General features: G+C 43.9%; 1 protein-coding gene across 1 annotated transcript in view; it reads left to right on the forward strand.

Annotated features, from left to right (window-relative positions):
* tyw1 (tRNA-yW synthesizing protein 1 homolog) overlaps nucleotides 1-22,354 on the forward strand; it is a 94,886-nt gene extending 72,532 nt beyond the window's left edge. Inside the window, exons 14-16 of the mRNA XM_080772426.1 lie at nucleotides 4,268-4,378; nucleotides 14,597-14,764; nucleotides 20,801-22,354. Of these exons, the coding sequence (XP_080628552.1) occupies nucleotides 4,268-4,378; nucleotides 14,597-14,764; nucleotides 20,801-21,028 (507 nt within the window). The 3' untranslated portion in view covers nucleotides 21,029-22,354. The remainder of the gene's footprint in view (nucleotides 1-4,267; nucleotides 4,379-14,596; nucleotides 14,765-20,800) is intronic.
* The last annotated feature ends 381 nt before the right edge of the window (nucleotides 22,355-22,735 follow it).

A 22,735-nucleotide genomic window follows, 5' to 3' on the forward strand; every position in this document is an offset into this window, starting at 1 on the left:
CCTCCAAGTGGCCTCCATTGCAGCATGCTGGGGGATTGATGGTTGATGCGTCGTTTAATTTTATAGTAGAGCATGCTTGATACACCTCACCTCACCTCCCGGTCTCCACTGTTCAGCAGGGGAAGGAAGGGGTTCATCAGGACAACAGAGCTATCCTTCCTTCCTTACTAGTTTGTTCAGTATGTTAATATAAATGTCTCTCTCCTTGTGTTGACGTTGACCCCCAGCAGACCACCGCAATTGAGACACTAAGATCTTGAACACATCTGTGTCGCTTTAGCTTTCAACCACTTTAACCATTATTTTAAACTTTAGCTGTTGAAAAATAGCAGTGCTGCGATATAATCTTGCAGATCTGCTATATTTGGAAAAACCTTTGACTATTATTCTTTCACAGCAAACGTTTTTTAACTAATATCTTTGCTTCTGGGGGTCCCTGTCTGGAACAACATATTTTCACATGGGGGTCGACGACCAATTACATATAATTTCTGGGGTCCTTAGTTGAGATCCAATGATTTTTTTTTTAAACGGTCATTAGAACAGGGGTGGGCAACTTTGAAGATGAAGAGGGCCACTATTTTTCCACGCTCACTCCTGAGGGCCATTTCTTTATTATTATTTTTTTTTTATCCCACGATTTTTTTAACCCATTTTTCACCCCTGTGTCAATCATCTAATGTGATCCTGGGCTCTACACACCCTCCGCCAACCTGGGGAGAGAAACGAACTTAACTCATGCTTCCTTCATGCTTGAGTTTCTCCTTTACACCTGACAGGGGGGAGTTTCCCTGGTTGGACGTAGCGCGTGGAAGGAACACGTTATTCCAACCAGTTCCTTTCCCCTCCATCAGGCTGGCCAGGGGGAGGCAGTTTAGAGACCAGGATTACTGCATGTTTTTGTGAGGGTACCCAGAGGGCCATTTCTGTTGTAGCAAAAAATAGCAGATCTACAAGCTCAAAACGCATCACACTGCGGCACGTTTTGAGCTATTTTTGCTTTTATTTCAAATGCACTTGGTTATACTTATGTTAACTTTATGAACTTAAATGCAACATTAAAAAGGACAATAAATTCTAATACCAGTCATTCAGCTACCAATATAGACTGAAGTAATTAAAGCGGGTCATGTTTCGAAATGTAATCCAATGGCGTGCCGCAATAAGTGAAGGTGAGGGCCGCATGTGGCCGCCAGTTGCCCATGCATGATTTAGAAGACATTTGTAGAATCTGGTCTCAGGTCTCAATGGGTTAAGAGTAAGACACTGGCTACTACAGACAAGATTGATTGCACTGCCATGTAGAGTTTGTAGTCTGTGGTTGATGTTGTCATATTATGTCGTATATTATTATGTGACTGATTTCATCATTATATTTATCATCGTCTGTTATGTCAGATAGACGGTTCTGATGAATAGTTACAGCTGCTATCTGTTTCTCTCCCTCACCTGTGATAGAGAGATGGGAGAGTTGAGGTCATTTTAAAGACCATCTAAACTAAAGCAAACATGACTTTGATAGATTATCCGTGCCATCCGTGGTTATGGGCTTCGCATCCTCACTGTTTGGCATAGCCCTCTACCATTACCAAGTTTTGCAAAAGCAGACTGCACGGTTAAGCTTCATTCTACATGTAAATAACTGCAGGACCTGCAGAACAGCAATGATATATTGGTTCATGTTTTACTTGTCAAAGTCAGAGTGGTCTCCCATTCCTTTATGAGACTTCAAAATACATAAAGTGAAATTCCTGTTTGCAAAATAAATGTGTCACTTTGTTGATGGATTCTATGTGTTTCAGAAGCTACTTTAGCTTCTATGGGGGGAGCATAGTGACGCGTTTAGTAGGATTTTGGCTTATTTGGGCGCCATCTTTGCGTCTACATGTAGGCCAGTAGGATGCTAGGCTACTTGGCTGCCAGTCTGTAGTTCGTAAGTTTTCTTGTCTATATCTGGAAAAATGATAGTCGCCTCCCCTCCCCTCACGTCAAAACAGTTCTTAATGTTTACATCTTACTTAAGAGAAGACATGTGGACATATCCTTATGGAACCAGGGAGAGGGGGAAAACACAACAAGAGGGACGAGTGGTCAGTCAAACATGTGTTCTCTCCGCAGTAAATAAATAATCTGTCTGTATGCGATTATTATTTTGATTACACTGTCATGCTCGTTTGAGGACAGGTAGAGAGCAGAGCATACATGTGTTGAAGGTTATGTTATTTTGTCAGCTGACACACAAATCAAAGAAACCATACAGTCAACGCACTGCAAGACTACAATGGAAGCATAATTCTGACGGCCCGCGGTGGAATGGACAAGTTATAGTATAAAAACAGACAGGGCAGACCCATTACTGTTGTGGATCAAGGTTATGTTATTTTGTCATCTGACACCCAAACCATACAGTGTTTATTTAATTGCATACAATGGTATATGTCTCCACAGTGAGGCTGGAAAGCCTAGCAGCCTACTAATATAGCCTACTAGCCTACTGGTAGGCAGAAAAATGGCAAGCTTTTGTGGCGCGCTACGAGCTTGTAGGTCTGCTATTTTTGAAAAATCGAAGAGCGACTGACATAGAAGACATTTTTTTAATCTGATCTCAGGTCAGAATGGAAAACTGTCAGGATGTAGAAGACATTTTTAGAATCTGATCTCAGGTCAGAATGGGTTAATCCCTGGTGGTATGATCGCTGAAGTTGCCATAAACACAGTAGGCAATAGGCATACATGGGTAGTTGACCTCAAACTATCTCAGAGTACAACTCAACCTTTTACCTTTTTGTTCTACTGTACCTGCTCCATCCATTATGCATGTCCTGCTGTCATTTACACGTACATGACAACTCTGACAACTCGGAGTGTGAGCGTTTTGGTGAAGAAACAAGTGTATGCTGTATTGTGAATAGGCTCAACTTAATCTTGCAACACTGTTATGTGCTCTAACATTACACGGCGTTGCCTCCCAAAGGGTGTTTAACGTGATTGACTGAAATGACCATATCAGAACTTTGTTACTATTTTGAGGTGATTTGATGCAATGCATTGCAAAAGTGCACGGTCTAGCCAACACCAACTCGGTACTCCTGAATCGTTGTACTCTACACTCTCCTATCGGGATCATGAGCTCTACGGTGTGGTGATTCATGTCAGTGGCACCGCCGGGACGCATAAAAGTATTATTATTATTTGGGGCGGATGGTCAGAATGGTCATTGCAGCGAGAGGCAAGCATGCAGTGGCAGCCAATACACAATGACGATTGCGGGTACAACACTAGTATTTGTTCGCCCCCCCCCCCCCCTTTCTGAATCGTTTCATCAGGAATCGCTCATCGTCATGAAAGGGGGAGGGACTGTGACGCTATAATATACAGCGTCACAGTCTATAGAGTATATATCCTTCCTTACTAGCTTGTTCAGTATGTTAATGTCCCTTCGCCTTGTGTTGATGTGTTGACCCCATGAGCAGACCATTGAGGTAATTTAATTTAAACTTAGACCATCTATCAAAGTCCTTTAGACTTTGATAGATTATCCTTATCTAGTACAGTCTCAGCACCCGTGAAGCTTGTGTTGAGCGATTGTACCTGTACACAGAAAAGATAAACAAAACCACAGAAAATCCACTTAATGTTCAAAGTTCAGGCTGTGTGGGTGTAATTGAGGTCATAGAACCTAAAAGAATGAAAATTTATGAAAATTAATGCCATGAAACCTTTAATAAAAACGTTTTTCAAAGACCCCAAAGTCTTTGTTTTAAATTGCTTTAATGGATTCTAACAGCATACAGTATTATGTGTACAGTAATCTACAACTGATTTCTCTTCTCCGTTTTCCCTCTCTCCAAACCTTCCCTGCGTCCCTCCTACTCCACACTTAATTCTCTTCTTGCTTCTTCCCCTTCTGTCTATGTACGTCCCACACTCTTCTCCCTTCTGGCTCCAAAACTATGGAATGAACTTCCCAAGTTCCCATTGCAATCAGAACTGCAGACTTGGATAGTATTTTTTGTAGACATGGCACTCTATAGTGTATACTATACACTATAGTTTCATTGTACAGATATTCTACCGTTAGACGGATGTTGGGTTCTCAGCTTTCTTCTGATCCTTGATGACTATTTCTATGCATTTGATGTATTACCATGTGTTGTTCTTGCTTACTGTAATTCGCTCTGGATTAAGTGTGTCTGATAAATGCCTAAATTGCATATCCTTTGCCTCCACTTTGCGCCTGCACCGACCCATCCCTCCTGGCATGCAGAGGCAGAGGACGGTGTACAGGCTGACTCTGGTGAAGGCTTGGAACGTGGAAGAGATGCTGTCCTACTCTGAGCTAATCGCCATCGGCCAGCCGGACTTTATAGAAGTCAAGGTAGGTCTGATCAGCATGCAAAGTTGCGCACACACACACACACAGCATAATCAGCGGTGTAAGTACTGTACTTAAGTACAATTTTTAGGTATCCGTACTTTACTTGAATATTTTCCATTCCATTTCCATCTACTTTTACTTCTACTCCTCTACATCTCTGGAGGCAAATTCCAGACCTTTACTTATTTATATATTTATATATTATTGCAGTATTGATAATTGTACTTAAGTAAAACACGTGAGTACTTCTTCCACCAATGGGTGTTCATGAAACTTCCAACAATGCACACAATGTTTTGGGAGCTTTCTGAGTGGTGCTATAGCCACTCTTATGCGCAGCAATGTGTGTCTACTCTGTATATACACTAGACACCACCAAGTGTCACTGTTGCGCAGCCTAACACACACGCACACACGTCACACGTACAGCACAGCACCACTCGGTTCAGACGGGCCTGATTTACTTTTGTCATAATGAAAGAATTACCACATACTGCACTGCAGTGACTGCACTATATTCTTTTCTACGCTTGCTTATTACCATTTGTTCATTCGCCGCTCTCACACATTCAGTGTGAATCTTCATACTTCCTATTGGTGCAAAGCTGCGATGTCTGTCTAAAAGTAAAGTGACTCATGTTCCCGAGCACATCCCCTTTCACTCCTCGCCAATGTTATTTGCCAAGAGCAAATGAGCCAGGAGTACTGCTGGCACTGGTTTTAAGCAATTAATGAATTTAGGACAGCTCACCTCAATGAAATCTCCATCCACAGATAAATCTGTCTTCAGCACATACCCTGAACACAGTGCTTTACCAAGTAACATTTATATAATGATCCTGAATTAGCTTTAATGGAAATGTAATGGGTAGAAATGGTTTTGACTGAATGGGCTTGACAGCGCCACAGCTTGCTAGCTAGGTAAATATTTCAAAACATCAGTGTCAACATCTTCCTGGGCGTGTTCTTCACAGTCCATCAATTATATATCCATCATCGTATCCATCAAGTGAGACGGATGTTACACCTGGTGTTCTTACAAATAATATTTTTCTCTACCCGGACAGAAGGCTGGGATTAAGCAAAGATTGTGTTCTCGCCCCTTGTGTGTGTTCTGCACAGCTACTTGGTAACCACTGGACCAATAAGGAGGATGTTTAAAATATATAAAGGAAGTATAAAATAAATAAAAATGCATTATTTAAACATGGCACCAATAGAGCACCGAAGTCTGACGTCAATATCGGTAGAGTCCACAGGTTCATGTACTTTTTGATTTGTATTATAATGAGAGATCACCTCATATAAGAACTGTGTTTTAAATAAACAAATCATCCTGGCCGTTTTGCACTCGTATGGATATGAAGAATCAACTGACTAATGTTACTGCTGCCGAATTAGTTAAACTTTCGCTAGAAACAGACTGTATCAAATATGACTGACTGTCTTAAACGATACAGAGACACCTCCCAGACAATATTGCAGAGACAGTTTGTTTATTTTTGGACCACAATTCTTACATCAGACGATTTTAAGATGACCCCATGTTATTCTCCATAGAGAAACACTCATTCTGTGATCCAACATCATCAACATTTGGTTTGTTTTGGTTCCAGATCCACAGGGAAGCCATATGGTTATTATAACCATGGCTATTATTTGTTTTTTACCAACCTTGTTGTCCAGTGCAGTTTGTACTGGACAACAAACTGCACCGTTTCCCTCAAAAAACTACCCCAAAAATTAGGTCAACAGAATTAATTGTCTCCACTTCAGAGAACTAGGCATGCGGGAGACCAACCTTTTGAAGTCATCATATTGAAATGTGGTTGTATTCTATTTTTATTCAACTCCTGGGGCGCTAACTAATTGGTTTGAACAGCTTCCTCCATCTGCCCGGCCTGTCCCTAATGCGCATCCACGTGAACCCCACCCAACCCAGCCCCCCTTCTTATCGGTCCCTCTCCCCTGGTCCACTGGTCCCTCTCCCCTGGTCCACTGGTCCCTCTCCCCTGGTCCACTGGTCCCTCTCCCCTGGTCCACTGGTCCTCCATCCGCCCGGCCTGTCCCTAATGCGCATCCACGTGAGCCCCACACAAACCCCCTTCTTATGGGTCCCTCTCCCCTGGTCCACTGGTCCTCCACATGCTCTTCTCTCTATCCTGACTCCTCTATAGCTCAGTGGTTACCAATACCAGGTCAACAGCTTTGAGAGTGGTAGAACGAAACACTGGGCAAAAGGTTGGCTACAATCTGGTTGCCATGCAGACCTTGATGTGGAGAACGGAAGGCTGTGTTGAGAGTTGCAGCACACCCTTTATTTATTTATTTATTTATAGTCTGAGAGAGGCTTACTGATAATGTCAGTGAGTACCTGTTTACAAGGGTGTGGTGTGTGTGTGTGTGTGTGTGTGTGTGTGTGTGTGTGTGTGTGTGTGTGTGTGTGTGTGTGTGTGTGTGTGTGTGTGTGTGTGTGTGTGTGTGTGTGTGTGTGTGTGTGTTGCTTGGCAATGTACTGTATGGCCACATACAGGTCCAAATTCCTACACCATACCATACTGTTGTTTTAGCATTAATATTACCGGTTACTTATAAAATGATTATTACTTTGCTACAGTATAAGCAGGTCTTGGGTTTATGAGGTGCTTTCAAAGAAAAGAAAAAGCACTTAGTTTCCTCTCTAAGCCTTCCCCTTAGACTACCATTAACTCACATAGAAGGTCCCTGGCAGGAGGCTATATCGATCCCTTTGCTACATAGCAATTAACTCTATATCACAACCAATGCTGTGGTAGCAAAGGAGGGTAAGGGAGCATTAGATTGGACAGGTAATCTGACTGAGATACCCATCTAAGGTGGTCATGGACTCATGCGCATATACTGTACTGCCGTGGTTCCCCTGCCTGTGGTGCGTGCCGTGCACCCCTTGTGGTACGGGTTAGGGTTAGGGTTAGGGTTAGGGTTAGGGTACCACCCCTTGTGGTACGCAGGCACCTTCTAGTCGGTGCGCGACATGAAGAGGCTAATGGTGGTGCTATGGTTTTATTTGAGTCATGCACCGAATATTCGGCCGCAGAAAATATTCGGCAGAAAATGGCTAAAAATGCATTTTCGGCCTATTATTTATTTTGCCATAAATCAGGTAGCTTTAAGGTACGGCCATGACAGCAATGGTACAGTAGGAAAAAAGATATATAATATTAATCATATTCGGATATTCGGTGTTTCCTATATTCGGTTTCGGCCAAGAATTTCCCTTTCGGTGTAATATTATCATATTATGCCAATATATGGCAAGTAGCTATATGCAGAATATAGCCTATGTGTGGATATATGTGGATAAATAGGAAATGTACGTCTCTATATAGCTTATGCAATTTATATTTCCATGTGAGGGGGGGTGCGTCAGCTATAGGTCAGGAAGTAACAGGGGGTCCACCAAAAAGGTTTGGGAACCACTGCTGTACGGTATATACAGTACGCACAGACACACAGACATGCACATACTGTACAGAGTACATGCACACACAGCCACAGGCGGCGCGCACATGGCGTATGTATTGTAGAGCTGACATATTTAGATAAATATATGAGCTCAATTGGCATTCCCTCCCATTATACTTATAGACAAATACTGTATATGCTGATCCTTGACTTGTTCACTGTAAATCCTACAGAACCAGGGGGGAATTCAGATAAAAGGGCAGTGCGTGTATGTATGCTCAACACACACCTGTCAGTGAACTGCACACGGGCTCATTTGTAGCTGCAGTGCAACATTGTCCATTATGAAACCCAATTTAAATCCTATAAAGATGTCCGACAGCATTATTGTTTCAGGGTTCCCACCGTGGGAACTTCCCACGGTCATTAAATTCATGGACATATTTTTGAAAAAAAATAAGAATAAAGTTTTCCAGGCTTGGAACAGGTTTGGAATTAACTTAATGTTCTGGAAAATGTTTGGATATAATTTACATCGTTTTTGGCTATTGAGTTTGTTTGTTCATAAATAATCATGTCCCCACAACATCTCAAGCAGTGGTGTCATGGTCGTAGAACGCAGTACCACGCCGCGGTACCAAACAAATTGTGACATGCACGCACAGGTACGGAACGGAAGGGTGCACACGCATGCACGCTAGAACCCGTCCCCCTAGATCTAAGAGAAGACAAGGCTTTCCAAGACGCACCAAGTACAGTGGGTCTAGGTTTACAATGCACAACAATGCAAGCTTCGCAGCTCGGACTAATGTGTGTCCTGGCTCTCGAAACTCAATAATGTAACCCTCACATGGTTCACATGGGGTGACCTCCATCCTCCACTTGAGTCAATCTCTCTCCCCTTTGATTGTGATCTGTGTTGTCCTTCACTATGCTGCTACATATAGCCCTTCAGGCTGCTTAACTTCAGGCAATTATTGACTTGGACATAATTTATGCCTGGCTGCTAACAGTATGATAGAGGAGTGTAAAGGCCTGGCTGCTAACAGTATGATGAGTGTAAAAGGCAATTCTCAAAGTAGTCCTCATCAATGGTTCATGGCAAAGATCACAGCATAATGCGTCTCTTTGTGAAAATTGTTGTTCGCATGGTCGTTGGCGTCATCAAGCGTGCGTCCGTAGTGACATGTGTCTTGTTATTGCTTTGCATCTGGAAGCTGAACCTAACTAGCTTTTGCAGCAGCTACAAACGTTGGTTGGATGCATATTTTGTATCTTCATGTCTCTTGGCTTCCATTGACAATGAATGGTAGACTGTATCTTTGCATCTACGTACAGTATTTCAATGGTGGTCATCTCAATGGTGAGAGAGTTACCACTTACCGCCAATGTAAAGTATAGTGTGGTTGTAATGTATGTTCTGATTTGATCAATTTGGGCTATGGAGACAGGTTCCATTATATTGATTGATAAATGCCTTCACATTCTGCTATTTATATTTTTGGCAAGCACAAAAGCAGGGAAAACTAATAGAATACGCACATCACGTATAGTTGAGGTGGACAGGTGGTGGGTCAGAAAAATAAGAATAAACCTGCACTCTCATCTGCTCCAATGTCATTTATTGACAATGTTTCGACCAAGTTTCGACCAAGTTTGACGAGATGAAGAGCCTTGGCTTGAAACGCTGTCAATAAATTACACTGAAGCAGATGAGTGTGTGGGTTTATTCTTCTTTTTCTGAGGACAAGAGCAGGGAACTCTCATTGATTCTACAGTTAAAGACAACAACCAATTTGTATCAGAACAAAGCAAACCGTGTGGGGATATGCTGATGGCAGCAGCACACAAAAACAGTTACACCATGTTTATAGTCTTGAGAAAATCTGTCGTCTCGCTATCAGAGCGTGGTGGAAAATATTGGCAAGCCAAGCTTTTAATTACATTCTCCACAAGAAACACAATGTACCACCACTGCACAGTGTACCAATCCTGACAGAGCTTTCATCTTCTGCCTCCCCTAAGTCCTCCATAAAGAAACCCCCATGCACAAAGAGAAATTGTCTGCCCACTCTCCTTAAAAATTCAAGTGTTTTCTTCTTATCCCTCCGAGCATGTTTGTATTACTATTTAATCCGTCTCCCTGCCAATGTCTACTGTATTATGTTTGCGTGTGCCACGGTCTGCAAACGGAGGCTTCACCATCAACACGAGTTATTAGTCCTGTGATCAACCAGCCGGTATATACAGTATGTGGTGCAACAACAATTACTACCCATGCTGCAGTTTATTGTCACGTGTCCCTTCATTTGTTTGTTTTGCAGCGATGCCGTTATCTGATTTATATTTATCGCCAATCCTGCATCTGGTGCGCATGGTCACCCAGGTGGCGAAATAGAATCTAGAGAGCGAGAGAGGCATGAAGAAAGATTAGTCACGGGGCATAGTTGCGCCGTAATAAAAATGCATCATTCCATTATTTGTTCAGACACACAATACAAACCAGCTGTCGTATATATACAGTACACATCAGTGATGTGGAGAGCCTTGAGGATAGGTATTGACTGTTTCTATTATGGATTAAGTCACGGTATATTCGTGAACAAGCAATGGATCTCTCTGTCGTCGTCCGTCCGTCCGTTTCTCCCCCCTCACATGTGTGTCTTTTACACAGATACATTTTCAGTGGTGGAAAAAAGTACTCAGTTTAGTTACTTAAGTAAAGGTATCAATACGGCAATGTAGAACTACTTTGTTACGTTAATTCAAAGTCCAGAATTCAAGATGTACTTGAGTAAAAGTATAAAAGCATTGGCATAGGACTGAGGCAGATTCTAAAAACGCCTTCGAAAGCCTGACTTAAGTTTTCGGAGAAAAAAAGATCTAATATTCATTCAAAAATTACAATTTTTTTATGTTGTTATTGCTATATACTGTACATAGCAAGAATAACCATAACAGGGGTTCCCATCCTGAAAAAGTAAAAGTACTCATTATGCAGAATGTCACAGTACAGTACTTAGAATGTACTTTGTTACTTTCCACCACTGTACATGTTATACATCCTCTCCTATCTCTCTCTCTCTCTCTCACTCTTCCTGATGATTTATACTGGGGGCTCTGGATAGTTGCTCTTTATTCAGCGAGCCTCCAGGCAAGGCTGATAACACCAAGGGTCCCCATCAATTCTCCTGCCCCACCTCCTCCCCTCCTCCCTGTGCTGGCCGTTCAATTCTTCTGCCCCACCTCCCCTCCTCCCTGTGCTGGCTGTTCAATGCTTCTGCCCCACCTCCCCTCCTCCCTGTGCTGGCTGTTCAATGCTTCTGCCCCACCTCCCTCCCCTCCTCCCTGTGCTGGCTGTTCAATGCTTCTGCCCCACCTCCCTCCCCTCCTCCCTGTGCTGGCCGTTCAATGCTTCTGCCCCACCTCCCCTCCTCCCTGTGCTGGCTGTTCAATGCTTCTGCCCCACCTCCCTCCCCTCCTCCCTGTGCCGGCCGCATGCAGCCACATCCTCCGTCCAGCTCACTGTTATCTACCAGCGATCATATCTGCTGCACTGCTCCTCAGTCCTGTGACCCAACAGGCGTTAAAGTTATAAATCGGTATGCCACTCGGTACATAAAGACACGTTCAGAGACGGGTCCCTGGCCTGGTCGCAGTGAACGTATTTCCTGTAGGCGGAGATGACCTATCTGCGGTGTAAACAGGCAGGTCTTCTACTGCATTGAATGGTAGAGTGACTGATTGTTAGTCTGTAAACACTAACTTTACAATAATGCCCAGAACATCGGGATGAACCCGTGTAGTTTATAGCTGCTCCAACAGTGGTGGCAACACTCAACTTTGGAGAGAAACGGAATGTCAAAAAATTCTGAGACCAGAGCCATAGTAATGGTTGAGATGAGGCAGTGAAAGGTACTGAAAGATACATAACGTGAGTCTTCTTACCCAATACCCAATCTTTCTGTTGTATGAACACATGGCTGCTGTACTTTATATAGCAGCCTTAATAAGAGCCTTGGGACCAAGAGGCTAACTGTAGCACAACATCAAAGAATTGTGTTCAAAGTGCTTTACACAACTAAACATTAAGCAATCGATGGACGTACACTACAGTATACGGTTACAAGTATACACAACAACTGCTAATGACTAGACGAAATGACCCGACAGGTATTCTATCTACATCATCATGCTGCTATGGCACATTGCCTCTGGCTTGGTAGTTGTTTTCATACAGGCAGGAGTGTACGTTGGCCCAGAACAGACAGGAGTGGAGATCCTTTGTTGATGCCCTAGGCTACATGCCAGACGCCATAAAGTAAGTTGCAGGAATGTGCTACCTTCAGGCAAATGTCACTGACTTTGACATGACCGCTGGCTGGCAGCTTGCTTTCAGCACTCTTCCCGCAGGCCAGGTTCGACCCACACATCCTCCACACACCCGCCCTGTAGCCTGTGACCACCTGAGTTGAATATGCACAGTCTTAGCAAAGTCACCGACTTGATAATGATCCAAATGGATTTAGACTGTGTGTCCACCAACGCGTTGAAAACGCACAGCGCTCCTGTCCAAACAAAGGAAAGGAATGTCCACACACGATAATTATGTTTACTCTCTTTATTTTAACCAAACAACGTTTCGCCCGTCCGTGATGAAAACACCACACGTGAACGGGCAGCGCAGAATTCAAAACAATACCGTATGCTACGCTGAGGAAAAACGACCTCTGTGGAAAGTGATGAAATGAGGAACGTTTCAACTGACGACTCCGTGACGACTGACGAGGCTGCAAAACGTGGCTGTTTGCGTTCCATTTTAATTAAGACACAGTAAAATCTGTTCAACACAATGTGAAAGGTTTTTGGACATTCTCACAGTGAGCATCTCTTGTCACACATACAGTACAGTACAGTACAGAGTACACACTTGCTCACTCACTCACACGTACAGTACACACACACACTTCCTTCTGCGTGGTAGCTGGTTTAGGATCAGACAATGTTCTTGGCCGAAAGATCAAAGAATCTTGCTAACAGTTGCCACATTGGCCTCTTTACAGCAACACCAATGCACTCAGCCCTTCTGTGTCCATTGTGAGAATGGACGAGTGTCTGTGGGAGTGTTTGAGTGTGTGTGTTAAGACTTAAGAGCCAATGCCCATGCACGTTAATCCTCCCGGTGTCATCGTGGGCTCTTTGCTACGATCCCCACACCCTCACAGCCCATTAGCTTTCCTGTGTCACGCTCAGGGAGCTGTTGTTCATCTCTCATTAGCTCTCTCTCTCGTTGGTTGATGTCACAGGCAAGGCCAGATGCTTTTTCACCCCAGACAGCGTTTCTCTCATCCACTGATTGGAGATAATGTGCAAAAAAAAGAAGAAATTGCGGCGGGGGTGAATTAGCCATACTTGAAATGAACTTCGACGGTATACGTTGGATTGTTTTTTTTGCGATTCAGATGCTATACAGACTGTGAATATTGTCAGATTTAAACAATTGAAGGATGTATTTTATATCATACAGCGACACATTTATTTGATTTTCTTTTCTTTTCTTTATGTTATTAAAATCTCAGTGTACCAGCTGGATCCCTACGGTACATTCTTATTACAGATCGGTAAAGTGGAAGAAGTACTTACTTCATTGTTTTACTTAAGTAAAAGTATCAATACTGCAATCTATAACTTTTACTAGTAAAAGTCTGGAGCTTATAAGTGCAGCCTTTTCCTCGGTATGAATGGATGTTTTTATCTGAGCTTTGGAATTGATCCACAACGTAGCCCATCAGGATGGACATGGTTGCCCACTCTGCTAGCCTCGTCTGCAGCCTGATTCACCGGGGTTTGGTTTAGTCACGTGGCTACTCGGTGACAAATTCACGGAACGTAGCGAATCAGGTTGGAAGCCAGGCTACACCTCTGCAGTAAGGGTTAAATTAAATTCATTTTGATTCTCCAAACCTTATTCAGAGTCAACACGGACTGTGTTGAGTGTTCTGCCAAGATGCTGAGTTTGATAGATGCCCAGTCTTAACAACATTGTGCTCCCATATGCCCTTTACATGTAAGTCCATGATCAGGCGTGCCGACTAGTGCCAGCTAGTATGATATCACCTGGGGGTCGTAAATTGAGCCCACATTTATTGGAACACAGACAAGCACATTGTACCGCATTGAATGTTTTTTCATGTGTGCACTGAATACCGTTCGTTTCTCAATTCTAAGTCTACAGAACTCTTTAGTTTAAACCCTGTCAACTGTCGAATATGGTTCACAGGAACGTCAAACAAAGTACTGGAAGAAATATTCCAAAACATGTATACCGGTACTCTCTTTCTGTGTCCACTTGGACTTCCTTCTGCATCTGTAGAGAAAAACACTTTCCCACCACTGGAGAGGCCTAGGATCGACCGGCACCGCTGGGGAAGGCACGGCAGGGAATTGTGTCCATTTTATTTCTAAATTGGTCGGTCGAGGCTCGAGGGCACAGGGGGACTCGGAGAAAGATTGAAACTACTGCCTGTAGACTTCGTTGAAGAATTTTCATTACCAAACAGCACACAGGTGTTTTTTGTTATTTTAGTTATTTGTAGTGTTATTTTTTTCTTCTTTTTGGAGGGGTGAGGAGGGGGGGGGGGTTGTATACAGTATGTATGTGACTGTGTTTTCAAACGTCTTCCTGTCAGGCTTGTGTCTCAATGTTTGCCTATACCCTCTGCAGGTCAACAGTGGGGGGTATTGACTCTGTCTGTGTGTCCACTCCACCCCCAGGGCGTGACGTACTGCGGGGAGAGCTCTGCCAGCACCCTGACCATGGCCAACGTCCCCTGGCACCAGGAGGTGGTCAGCTTCGTCCAGCGGCTGGCTGACATGCTGCCTCAGTACGAGATCGCCTGTGAACACGAGCACTCCAACTGCCTGCTCCTCGCACACACAAAGGTAAGACACAGGCTTATTAATTCCATCGACCATCCATCAAAACAATGTGCAGTTTTCTGAAAAAGCTATGTTTCTATGTCAGTCGTTCAAAAATAGCAGACCTACAAGCTCGTAGCGCGCCACTCGGTGGCGCTCTATGAGCTTGTAGATCTGCTATTTTTCAATAGCTAAAGCATAACATAATGCTTACACCAAAAGCGGTTCCCACCCAAAATGGGTTAAGCAAAATAGATCAAATATATAGTTTGTAATTTTTGCTTAAGAATTGGTGGTAAAACATACTTACTTCCGTTGACCATCCATAGAGACCATCCATAAAGTGCTGTCAAAATAGATTTAATCAAATACATTCAATCTTATAGTTTTTTTCCGGCCCTTGGCTAATAATAACGGAACGTGAAAAACGGATGCTTTGGATGCATGTGCGTTGTAAGTAAGTAAGTACATTTTATTTATAAAGCACCTTTCTAAGCAAAGCTACAAGGTGCTGAACAATTGACACAGTAAAAACAAATAGAAGCACAGAAAAAACAAAGAACAAATACAGTTGTATAATAATGTCAATCAACGGCATGTGCAAGAAAAGCACGCACAAGAGCACGAGCCCCGGCCAGGTCAACAATCTGCAATGTTGAGAGCTGGAGCAGCTGGATAGATCCCACAGGAGTTAACGTTGTACTCTGAACAAAGTAGGTTTGTTCAGCTTTGTATGTACCTGCAAATCCTACACATACCACCCAAGTCAGGATTTTACTATTCAGCTGCATTCTAGCGGCCAGTAATAATTACAAACACACACAATAGACAAACGTACTGTACTGTGTTTACCTTTTCTTAAATATGTTTAAGAGGTCATTTTGACCGTTTTTTTATTATTTTAAAGTTGATTATCTTTGCCCATGAAGCTTTCAGAAGGTTCCCCTTCCATGAGCATCATCATCCATCACCATTCTATCATCTCAGAAAATCTTGACATCTGAAAAAAATTCTAAATGTGAATTTAAGCACATGCAAATTTAGCTGATTTTATTTCAGACCTTCTAGTGTTAATTGTATTCGTGGTAAGCCTATCGCACACAAAAAGTGGTTAAAGGCTAAGGACACACATGCCTTCCAGCAGGTCTCAATGGGTTCATTTACTCGCTCTTTCTATAGATCATTTCTATAGCCTGCTGTAAAAACTCCATCAGACTATGGAAGAGACTTTTATATGATCATGTCTTCCTCAGCCACTGTTGTATTGATCGCTGCTTTCAGTGTGTTCCTTCATGTTGATTCATCGTATGCTGCCCCCTGGGGAGACACAGCATCAATAATACCTCTCCCCCATTGTACTCTGCCCCCTGCTGGGGAGACACAGCATCAATAATACTATCTCCCCAGCTACTGTACAGTTTCCCCATTATTGATTTGCGCGAGTTTAACTTATTCACATGGGATGTCAGCTTGCATACAGTATTTAAACAAACAAACCAGCAAACAATATACTGTAGTGTGCGCTGTGTGTGTACTTCAAATTCGACACACGCTTTCCACACCACCACGTGGAGTGCAGTGCCCGGCCTTGAGTCGGTCAGATTCACGGTTGTTCAGAACCGCTCTGGTCAGGCTCTGGTCAGGCTCTGTTCAGGCTCTGGCAGTGGACCTAATGAGCCTACGTCTCCACACCTGTCCACTTTCCAGCCCCCCCCCCAACACCCCCATATTCCCATATATATCCAGGCAACACTGACGAAGGCTACACACCGAAACATGTTCGTTGTTTTGCTGTCTGCTTTGCAGCATACCTTACCTGCTATGGAACTTACATTCCCGATTTTCATTGATCCTGACTTGCATCGTTCCCAAGTAGGCCGGTAACTGGATCAAGCCGCAGTAAACGTATATATTACAATACCGGAGTCGGAGATCTCACTTCTTTTCCATACTTGAATCCCCTCCTCCTCCTTGTTGGTTATCTCTCTATCTTTGCTTTCCCTCGATGTGTGTGATGAGATAATTAACCGAGCATTACGTCTGTGTTCCCCTTTGGAAATCAGCCTAATAGCAGAGAGAGAGAGAGAGAGAGAGAGAGGGAGTTAAAAGGAGGAAAGGATCTGCTGAAATGATTAGAATGTTTAATTTATACTCTGTCATTATGATATGATGCTGTGAATAGCCGATCTACAAGCTCACAGTGCGTCAAGTTGGGACATGTGGCGATGTGACACGTTGTGAACTACATATCTTTTAAAGCAGCTTAATCTTTGCCCATCTTTGGAACAGGACATACAATATCCCCTTAACACGCTCCCACAACTCAACATCCCCTCTCTCTCTCTATATATATAAATATAGAGGGGATAATTATTTTATATCTTTTGTCAATTTTTCACGAGGGTGTCAATTATCAAATGTAATCCTGGGTTCTACACTGGGCAGAGCAACGGACTGACCTCATGCTTCCTTCAGTGCATGAACGTCCAAGCTGCTTCTTTTCACCTGACGGGGGGGAGTTTCCCTGGTAGGACGTACGGTAGCACGTGGAAGGGACACGTTATTCCAACCAGTTCCTTTCCCCTCCAACAGGCTCCACAGCTGGCCAGGGGGGGGGGGGTTAGAGACCAGGACTGCTGCATGTCTTTTGTGAGGGACATGGGGAGAACATAAAGATAAACAAAAAAAGAAAATGATCAAAACATGCAAACTCCACCTTTCGCCAACCCCACCCACTGACGTGGAGGAGAGGACTCGCCCCCAGCGTCCCCAGCGGGAATTGAACCCAGGACCTTCTAACTGTGAGGCGACAGCACTACCGACTGCAGGCCCCCAAAATATTTAGTTTTATGAAGACATTTTGACAGATTATTATATTATGCAGTACATGCACAGTTGCACACTTCCCAGCCACGGAAAAAGCTGTTAAAGAGCCAGTTGTTCCCTTAATGCTCCATCTGTCACAAGCCGGCCAACAAGGCCAAAATCAATATTTCACTGCATTGATTTACGCCTTCTTCCTCTTTGGTTCTCTCTCTTCATCACCGTCTTTCTTCTTACTTAAGTGTGATCTATAAGCACGCAAGTTGTGCCACCACTTTAGACACCTTCATTCATTTACTCACAATCTCCCCATTTACTGCTGTTACTACTGCCTTATATACACATGCATGTGCACGCCGCGTACACACACGCACGCAGTACGCACACACAACAACTTTAACTCACACTCTCTCCTTCCATTTCGACCCCCAATGGGTCTTCGCCAAGTATGCCTGATGAAGGCCCATTGGGGGTCGAAACGTTGTCATCTTTAATTAACTTCAATACATTTTTCCTTGGCGGCTACAAAACAGTGTGCGGACTACATCTCCTTTTCCTATATATGTATAATAAAGTAACAGTGTTGGAGGCAGCTCAGGGAAAAGAGAACGGCACTGCGTTCTAATTGTGTGTGTGTGTGTGTGTGTGTGTGTGTGTGTGTGTGTGTGTGTGTGTGTGTGTGTGTGTGTGTGTGTGTGCGCACGCTCGCGCTCGTGTGCAGGAACGTTCCATCATGCTCGGCAGGGTACAGATTTAGTTGGTAGAAAGTATATCAAACATCTTCAAAAGTATAGTATATTTCTGTTGCAGAACTCTCCTATCAGCTCGTTCCTGCAGCAACGCAGAAGTGCCATTAATGACAGTAAACCACGACCCTCGAGTGTAATATTGCGATTATACGACAGTTTGATTACAACTAAGACATTCGCTAAAAATACATAATTTATTTAATGACAGATGTAACCACTACGACCGAAAATGTCCCTAGAAAATCGCTAGCCTAGCAAAAAGATCAGCGAGACTTGGCACAGCTGATTTTTGAGTGGTGCAACCACTCCCTTACGGAGCTACTGTATGTGTGTGTGTGTGTGTGTGTGCCTGCCTGGGTGGGTATGAGCACGAAAATAGCATGGTTGTTTTTCACCAACTGTGCGCAACCTAACACACACACACACACACAAACACACACACACACACACACACACATATATTAAGTGTATATGATGATTTTGGGTGTGCCAGACAGTGGCATAGTACAGTACATTACAGTAGAGGGTACAGTAGAGAGACCCCCCACACGGTAACTCATTTCCGTTTCGGACGTGGGACGGCTTGCCGGAATCGGCGCGGCCCCCTGGGCACATCCCTGGGGGTCTGGATGTTCCGGGGACCCCCCAGGGACTCCCTGGGGACCCCCGGAGACACCCACATGGTAAATCGAATTTCTCTACCGTTTCGGACGTGGCTCAGCGGCTCGCCGGAACCGGGCCGGCACCCTGACCGTGTTCCTGCGGGTCTGGAACATCCGGGGACCCCCACACGGAGTTGCACCACTCACTTCACACGGGTGTGATTTTATGTTTTTGATTAGGTGTTCCATCATGCTCGTTTGAAGCCGGGCTAGATGGCTATTTCAACCAATCTGACTGCTTCCTGGAAACGCCCTGTTGCATAATGTACAGTGTGCTGGCATCTGGCAGAGCTCAGGTAGCTGAGTGGGACTGAGAGGCCATCTGGTCATCAGAAGGTTCGCCCCTCCTGGGGCTCACAGTCTGAGAGTTGAAGCATTTAATCCTCACTGCTCCCCAGGTGTCTTATTACAGCCTTTAAGAACTGAGGCCGATTCTACAAACGCCCTCTTCTAAATCAGTAGTTCTCACACTTTCAAGATTTCAAAAATAGCAGACATATACAAGCTCGCAGCGCGGCACAAAGGGGCACGCTGTGAGCTTGTAGATCTGGCTTTTAATCCATGGTGCAGCGTCACATTTTTCATCACAAGAGGCTGTCTTGTTCCATACAATCAGTGTGGTTTCACTGTGTTGCTTAGAGACTGGAATACTTTAACTCTGCACGTTCTATTGAGATTGCGGCTGAACAAATTGCTTCCCTCCTTGTTACATTAACTTAACCTGACTTTGCCAGATGGGGGCGGTATTGGGTAACCATGTTCCCCAACACAGCAACCATCTGGGATCTCTCAGGGAGTTGAGCTAACACCGAACAGCTCCTGTACCGAACCAATCAGCGTGAGCTAAGGGCGGGATATGTGCGAAACCGGATGTGAAGCTATATAGACACGTCAATATGATTGGTTGTGTTTGCACGCCCACACGGTGATAGACAGACGGTCCCATCCAATCATCTACCAAGTATCTTGAAAAAAATGAACAGCCCCGTCATCGAATTGCCTCCCGAGATCCCAGATCCCAATAAGCTGTGAAACAAACTTGTGTAGCAAGCTTCTTGGATCTGGCAGCGTCAGGTTAACATTAACTCCCAGCAGGCCTCCTTTTTTAATGCCCTCAGGGTTCATTAGCAGAGTAGCGGGTAAAACCGTACCAGTTCCTTCAATGACTCACAGAGATTAAAAGAAGCATGTAATGGCTGTTTTAAATCTAAATTCCCATACCCTCAGCAGTGCCATGATGTCCAACAGAATGTCTATAATTGGACAAGTGAGAGATATTGCCTTTTATGTATCGCTAAAGGCCAACCCCCTTCCGTGACCTTGTATAATCGACGTGATTGGTTTAAAAAAAAAATAACCGACACGCGTCTAGTAGGGTCGGTTAGTTAGTCTCACCAAACATAGGGAGCGAGATGATGAATGCCATTTTTGTCCAGAGTGCATTTTCTGTGATTTGCTTTGAGTGGCTTCGTGCTAAAGCAGTATATATAATGTCTGGATTTTGTAGCACCCATATCTTTTCTAGTTCTTCCTTTTTGAAAACATCTTAAGTCCATTGTCCCTGTTAAGCCATTCTGACCTGAGATCAGATTCTAAAAATGTCTTCCACATTCATCAGTCGTTCTTCGATTTTTCAAAAATAGCAGACCTACAAGCTCGTAGCGCGCCACTCGGTGGCGCGCTACGAGCTTGTAGATCTGCTATTTTTCAATAGCAGATTCAATGCTAATTGAATGCTAACACCAAAACGGGTTAATAAACAAACTACATGATGCACATGCTAACAGTTTTCTATCTTCTCTATTTGTGTTGTCTGCCGTGTCCAGTTCAAAGTGGAGGGCGAGTGGTGGACGTGGATCGACTACGATCGTTTCCAGGAGCTGGTGGAGGCCCATGACGAGCAGAACGGGGGACTGCAGAGCTTCTCCGCCCTGGACTACATGGCCAAGACGCCCTCCTGGGCTCTGTTCGGAGCCCAGGAGCAAGGCTTCGATCCTGCTGAGACGCGCTTCCAGCGCCGCAGCAACAAGGCCAAAAACATCTCCGGATGCTGAGAATAGAGGGAGTTGTTGCACATATTAATGAAATGACTACTTGGAACGAGGAGTTTGTATATGCTCACAGAGTTTCACTCGCAGATTCGAATGAAAAACATCCGATACTCGCCAGTAGGTTACTTATCCGTCGAATGCAATCGAGCCAGCAGGCTCGCCTGAGCCTACTGGCTGTGATTAGGAAACACAGAGACGTCCGACGTGTCGGCTGCGTTGTCCGACTATTACTAAATCTAACCCTGACCTCTGTCTTAACCGGCCACATAAGTCAGTTTCATGATGTTTTGGCTTCGGTAGCAGTAATTTCACTTCCGCGTTTCCTAACAGCAGCCAGTAGACTCCAGGAGATTGTATTCCAGTGATAAATGACCTACAGGCGAATGATTATCGGTTGATAACATCCAAAGCGGGTGGTTTCACACAAACTTTCACACAAAACTCTCATTTGTGTTTCTCAAAGCATTCCACTATGAACTTGAACTTTTTTTTAATCTTCGCTCTGCAGGTTTGATTTGTTTGCTGGACCTCTGATTCTTCAGTCATTCCACCTCACTGTTCCAAAGTTCCTCTCTCTACTTTTAGGAACTCACACCTTGAATATTTCCTCTCCTTTCTGATCACTATTATATACATGTCAATGGCAATGGAGGCATTTGGGAAGGATTATGCTGTTTATGTAGTGCCTGCGAGCGACACACAACACATTTCTTTCCTTTCTGACACTTTAACAATGAAGCTTCTTCTAATGCTGGCAGCTCGGGACATTCTCAGGATGTTCAAGCAGGTCCAATATTTTCCCCCACATGTCAAGTCAACCCATGTTGTGTAGCTGCAGTTCTTTCCCAGGGAACCTTGAATACTCAACACATTAGAAATTAGAAATGTGTGCCAAGCTTAGTCATATAGGTAAGGTATATAGGGCTAATAGTAATATGTGGTGTAGCAAGGATTCACGATTTTATTTTATTTTATTAGACGTTGTTGTAAACTCTAAGTGCTGGACCCTCGTCTGGTTTGACAGACAGGTAGTGTGTGCCGGCTGGGTGGTGTGTGACAATCCGGTTGAAGTATACCTTTGGTACGGCGACAGCGGCGGCGGGCCCAGGAGAACAATAACGCGACACGAGACAGTATCACGCTAAAGGTTCACAAAGTTTATTACACACACACACACAGGAACATATATAGAGCTGGATCCCTATGACGCGACAACAACACTTGAGACATAATAACTGCTAACTGCAGCAAGGCTGACCTTGCTGTCTGAGATGTCTCTCTAATAGCCTAACTATAAAGTATGCTACAGCTCAGGCAGTACACAATACATATCAAGTACACTGTGTACTCACGTACAAGTACACAGCCATGGGAGATCAGATTATAACAGACGTCAAGCACGAAAAACAAGTGTTCACCTGGGAAACATCAAGGATAGTCTTTCGACTTATTTTCATTGTGGTCCTTGGTCTGTGACAAACAACATCAGAATAATACTAGCAAGGAGGTGTGAACTATATACCGGTACATAATTCCAGTTACACTGTCATGGAAAGCAGCAAAAATATGACATACCCATGTTGTTAGTTGAAAAAAAGAAATCTTTGTAACGATGATGTCACTGGAAGACGGGTTTCTGAACTGCCCACAGCCCTCCTATGAGTATTTATTATAATTTTTTGGATCAAGTTTTTAATAGTCTTTAGAACA

Source organism: Protomyctophum bolini (genome assembly GCF_963924005.1).
Source record: "Protomyctophum bolini genome assembly, chromosome: 9".
In the NCBI taxonomy this organism is placed as follows: Eukaryota; Metazoa; Chordata; class Actinopteri; order Myctophiformes; family Myctophidae; genus Protomyctophum; species Protomyctophum bolini.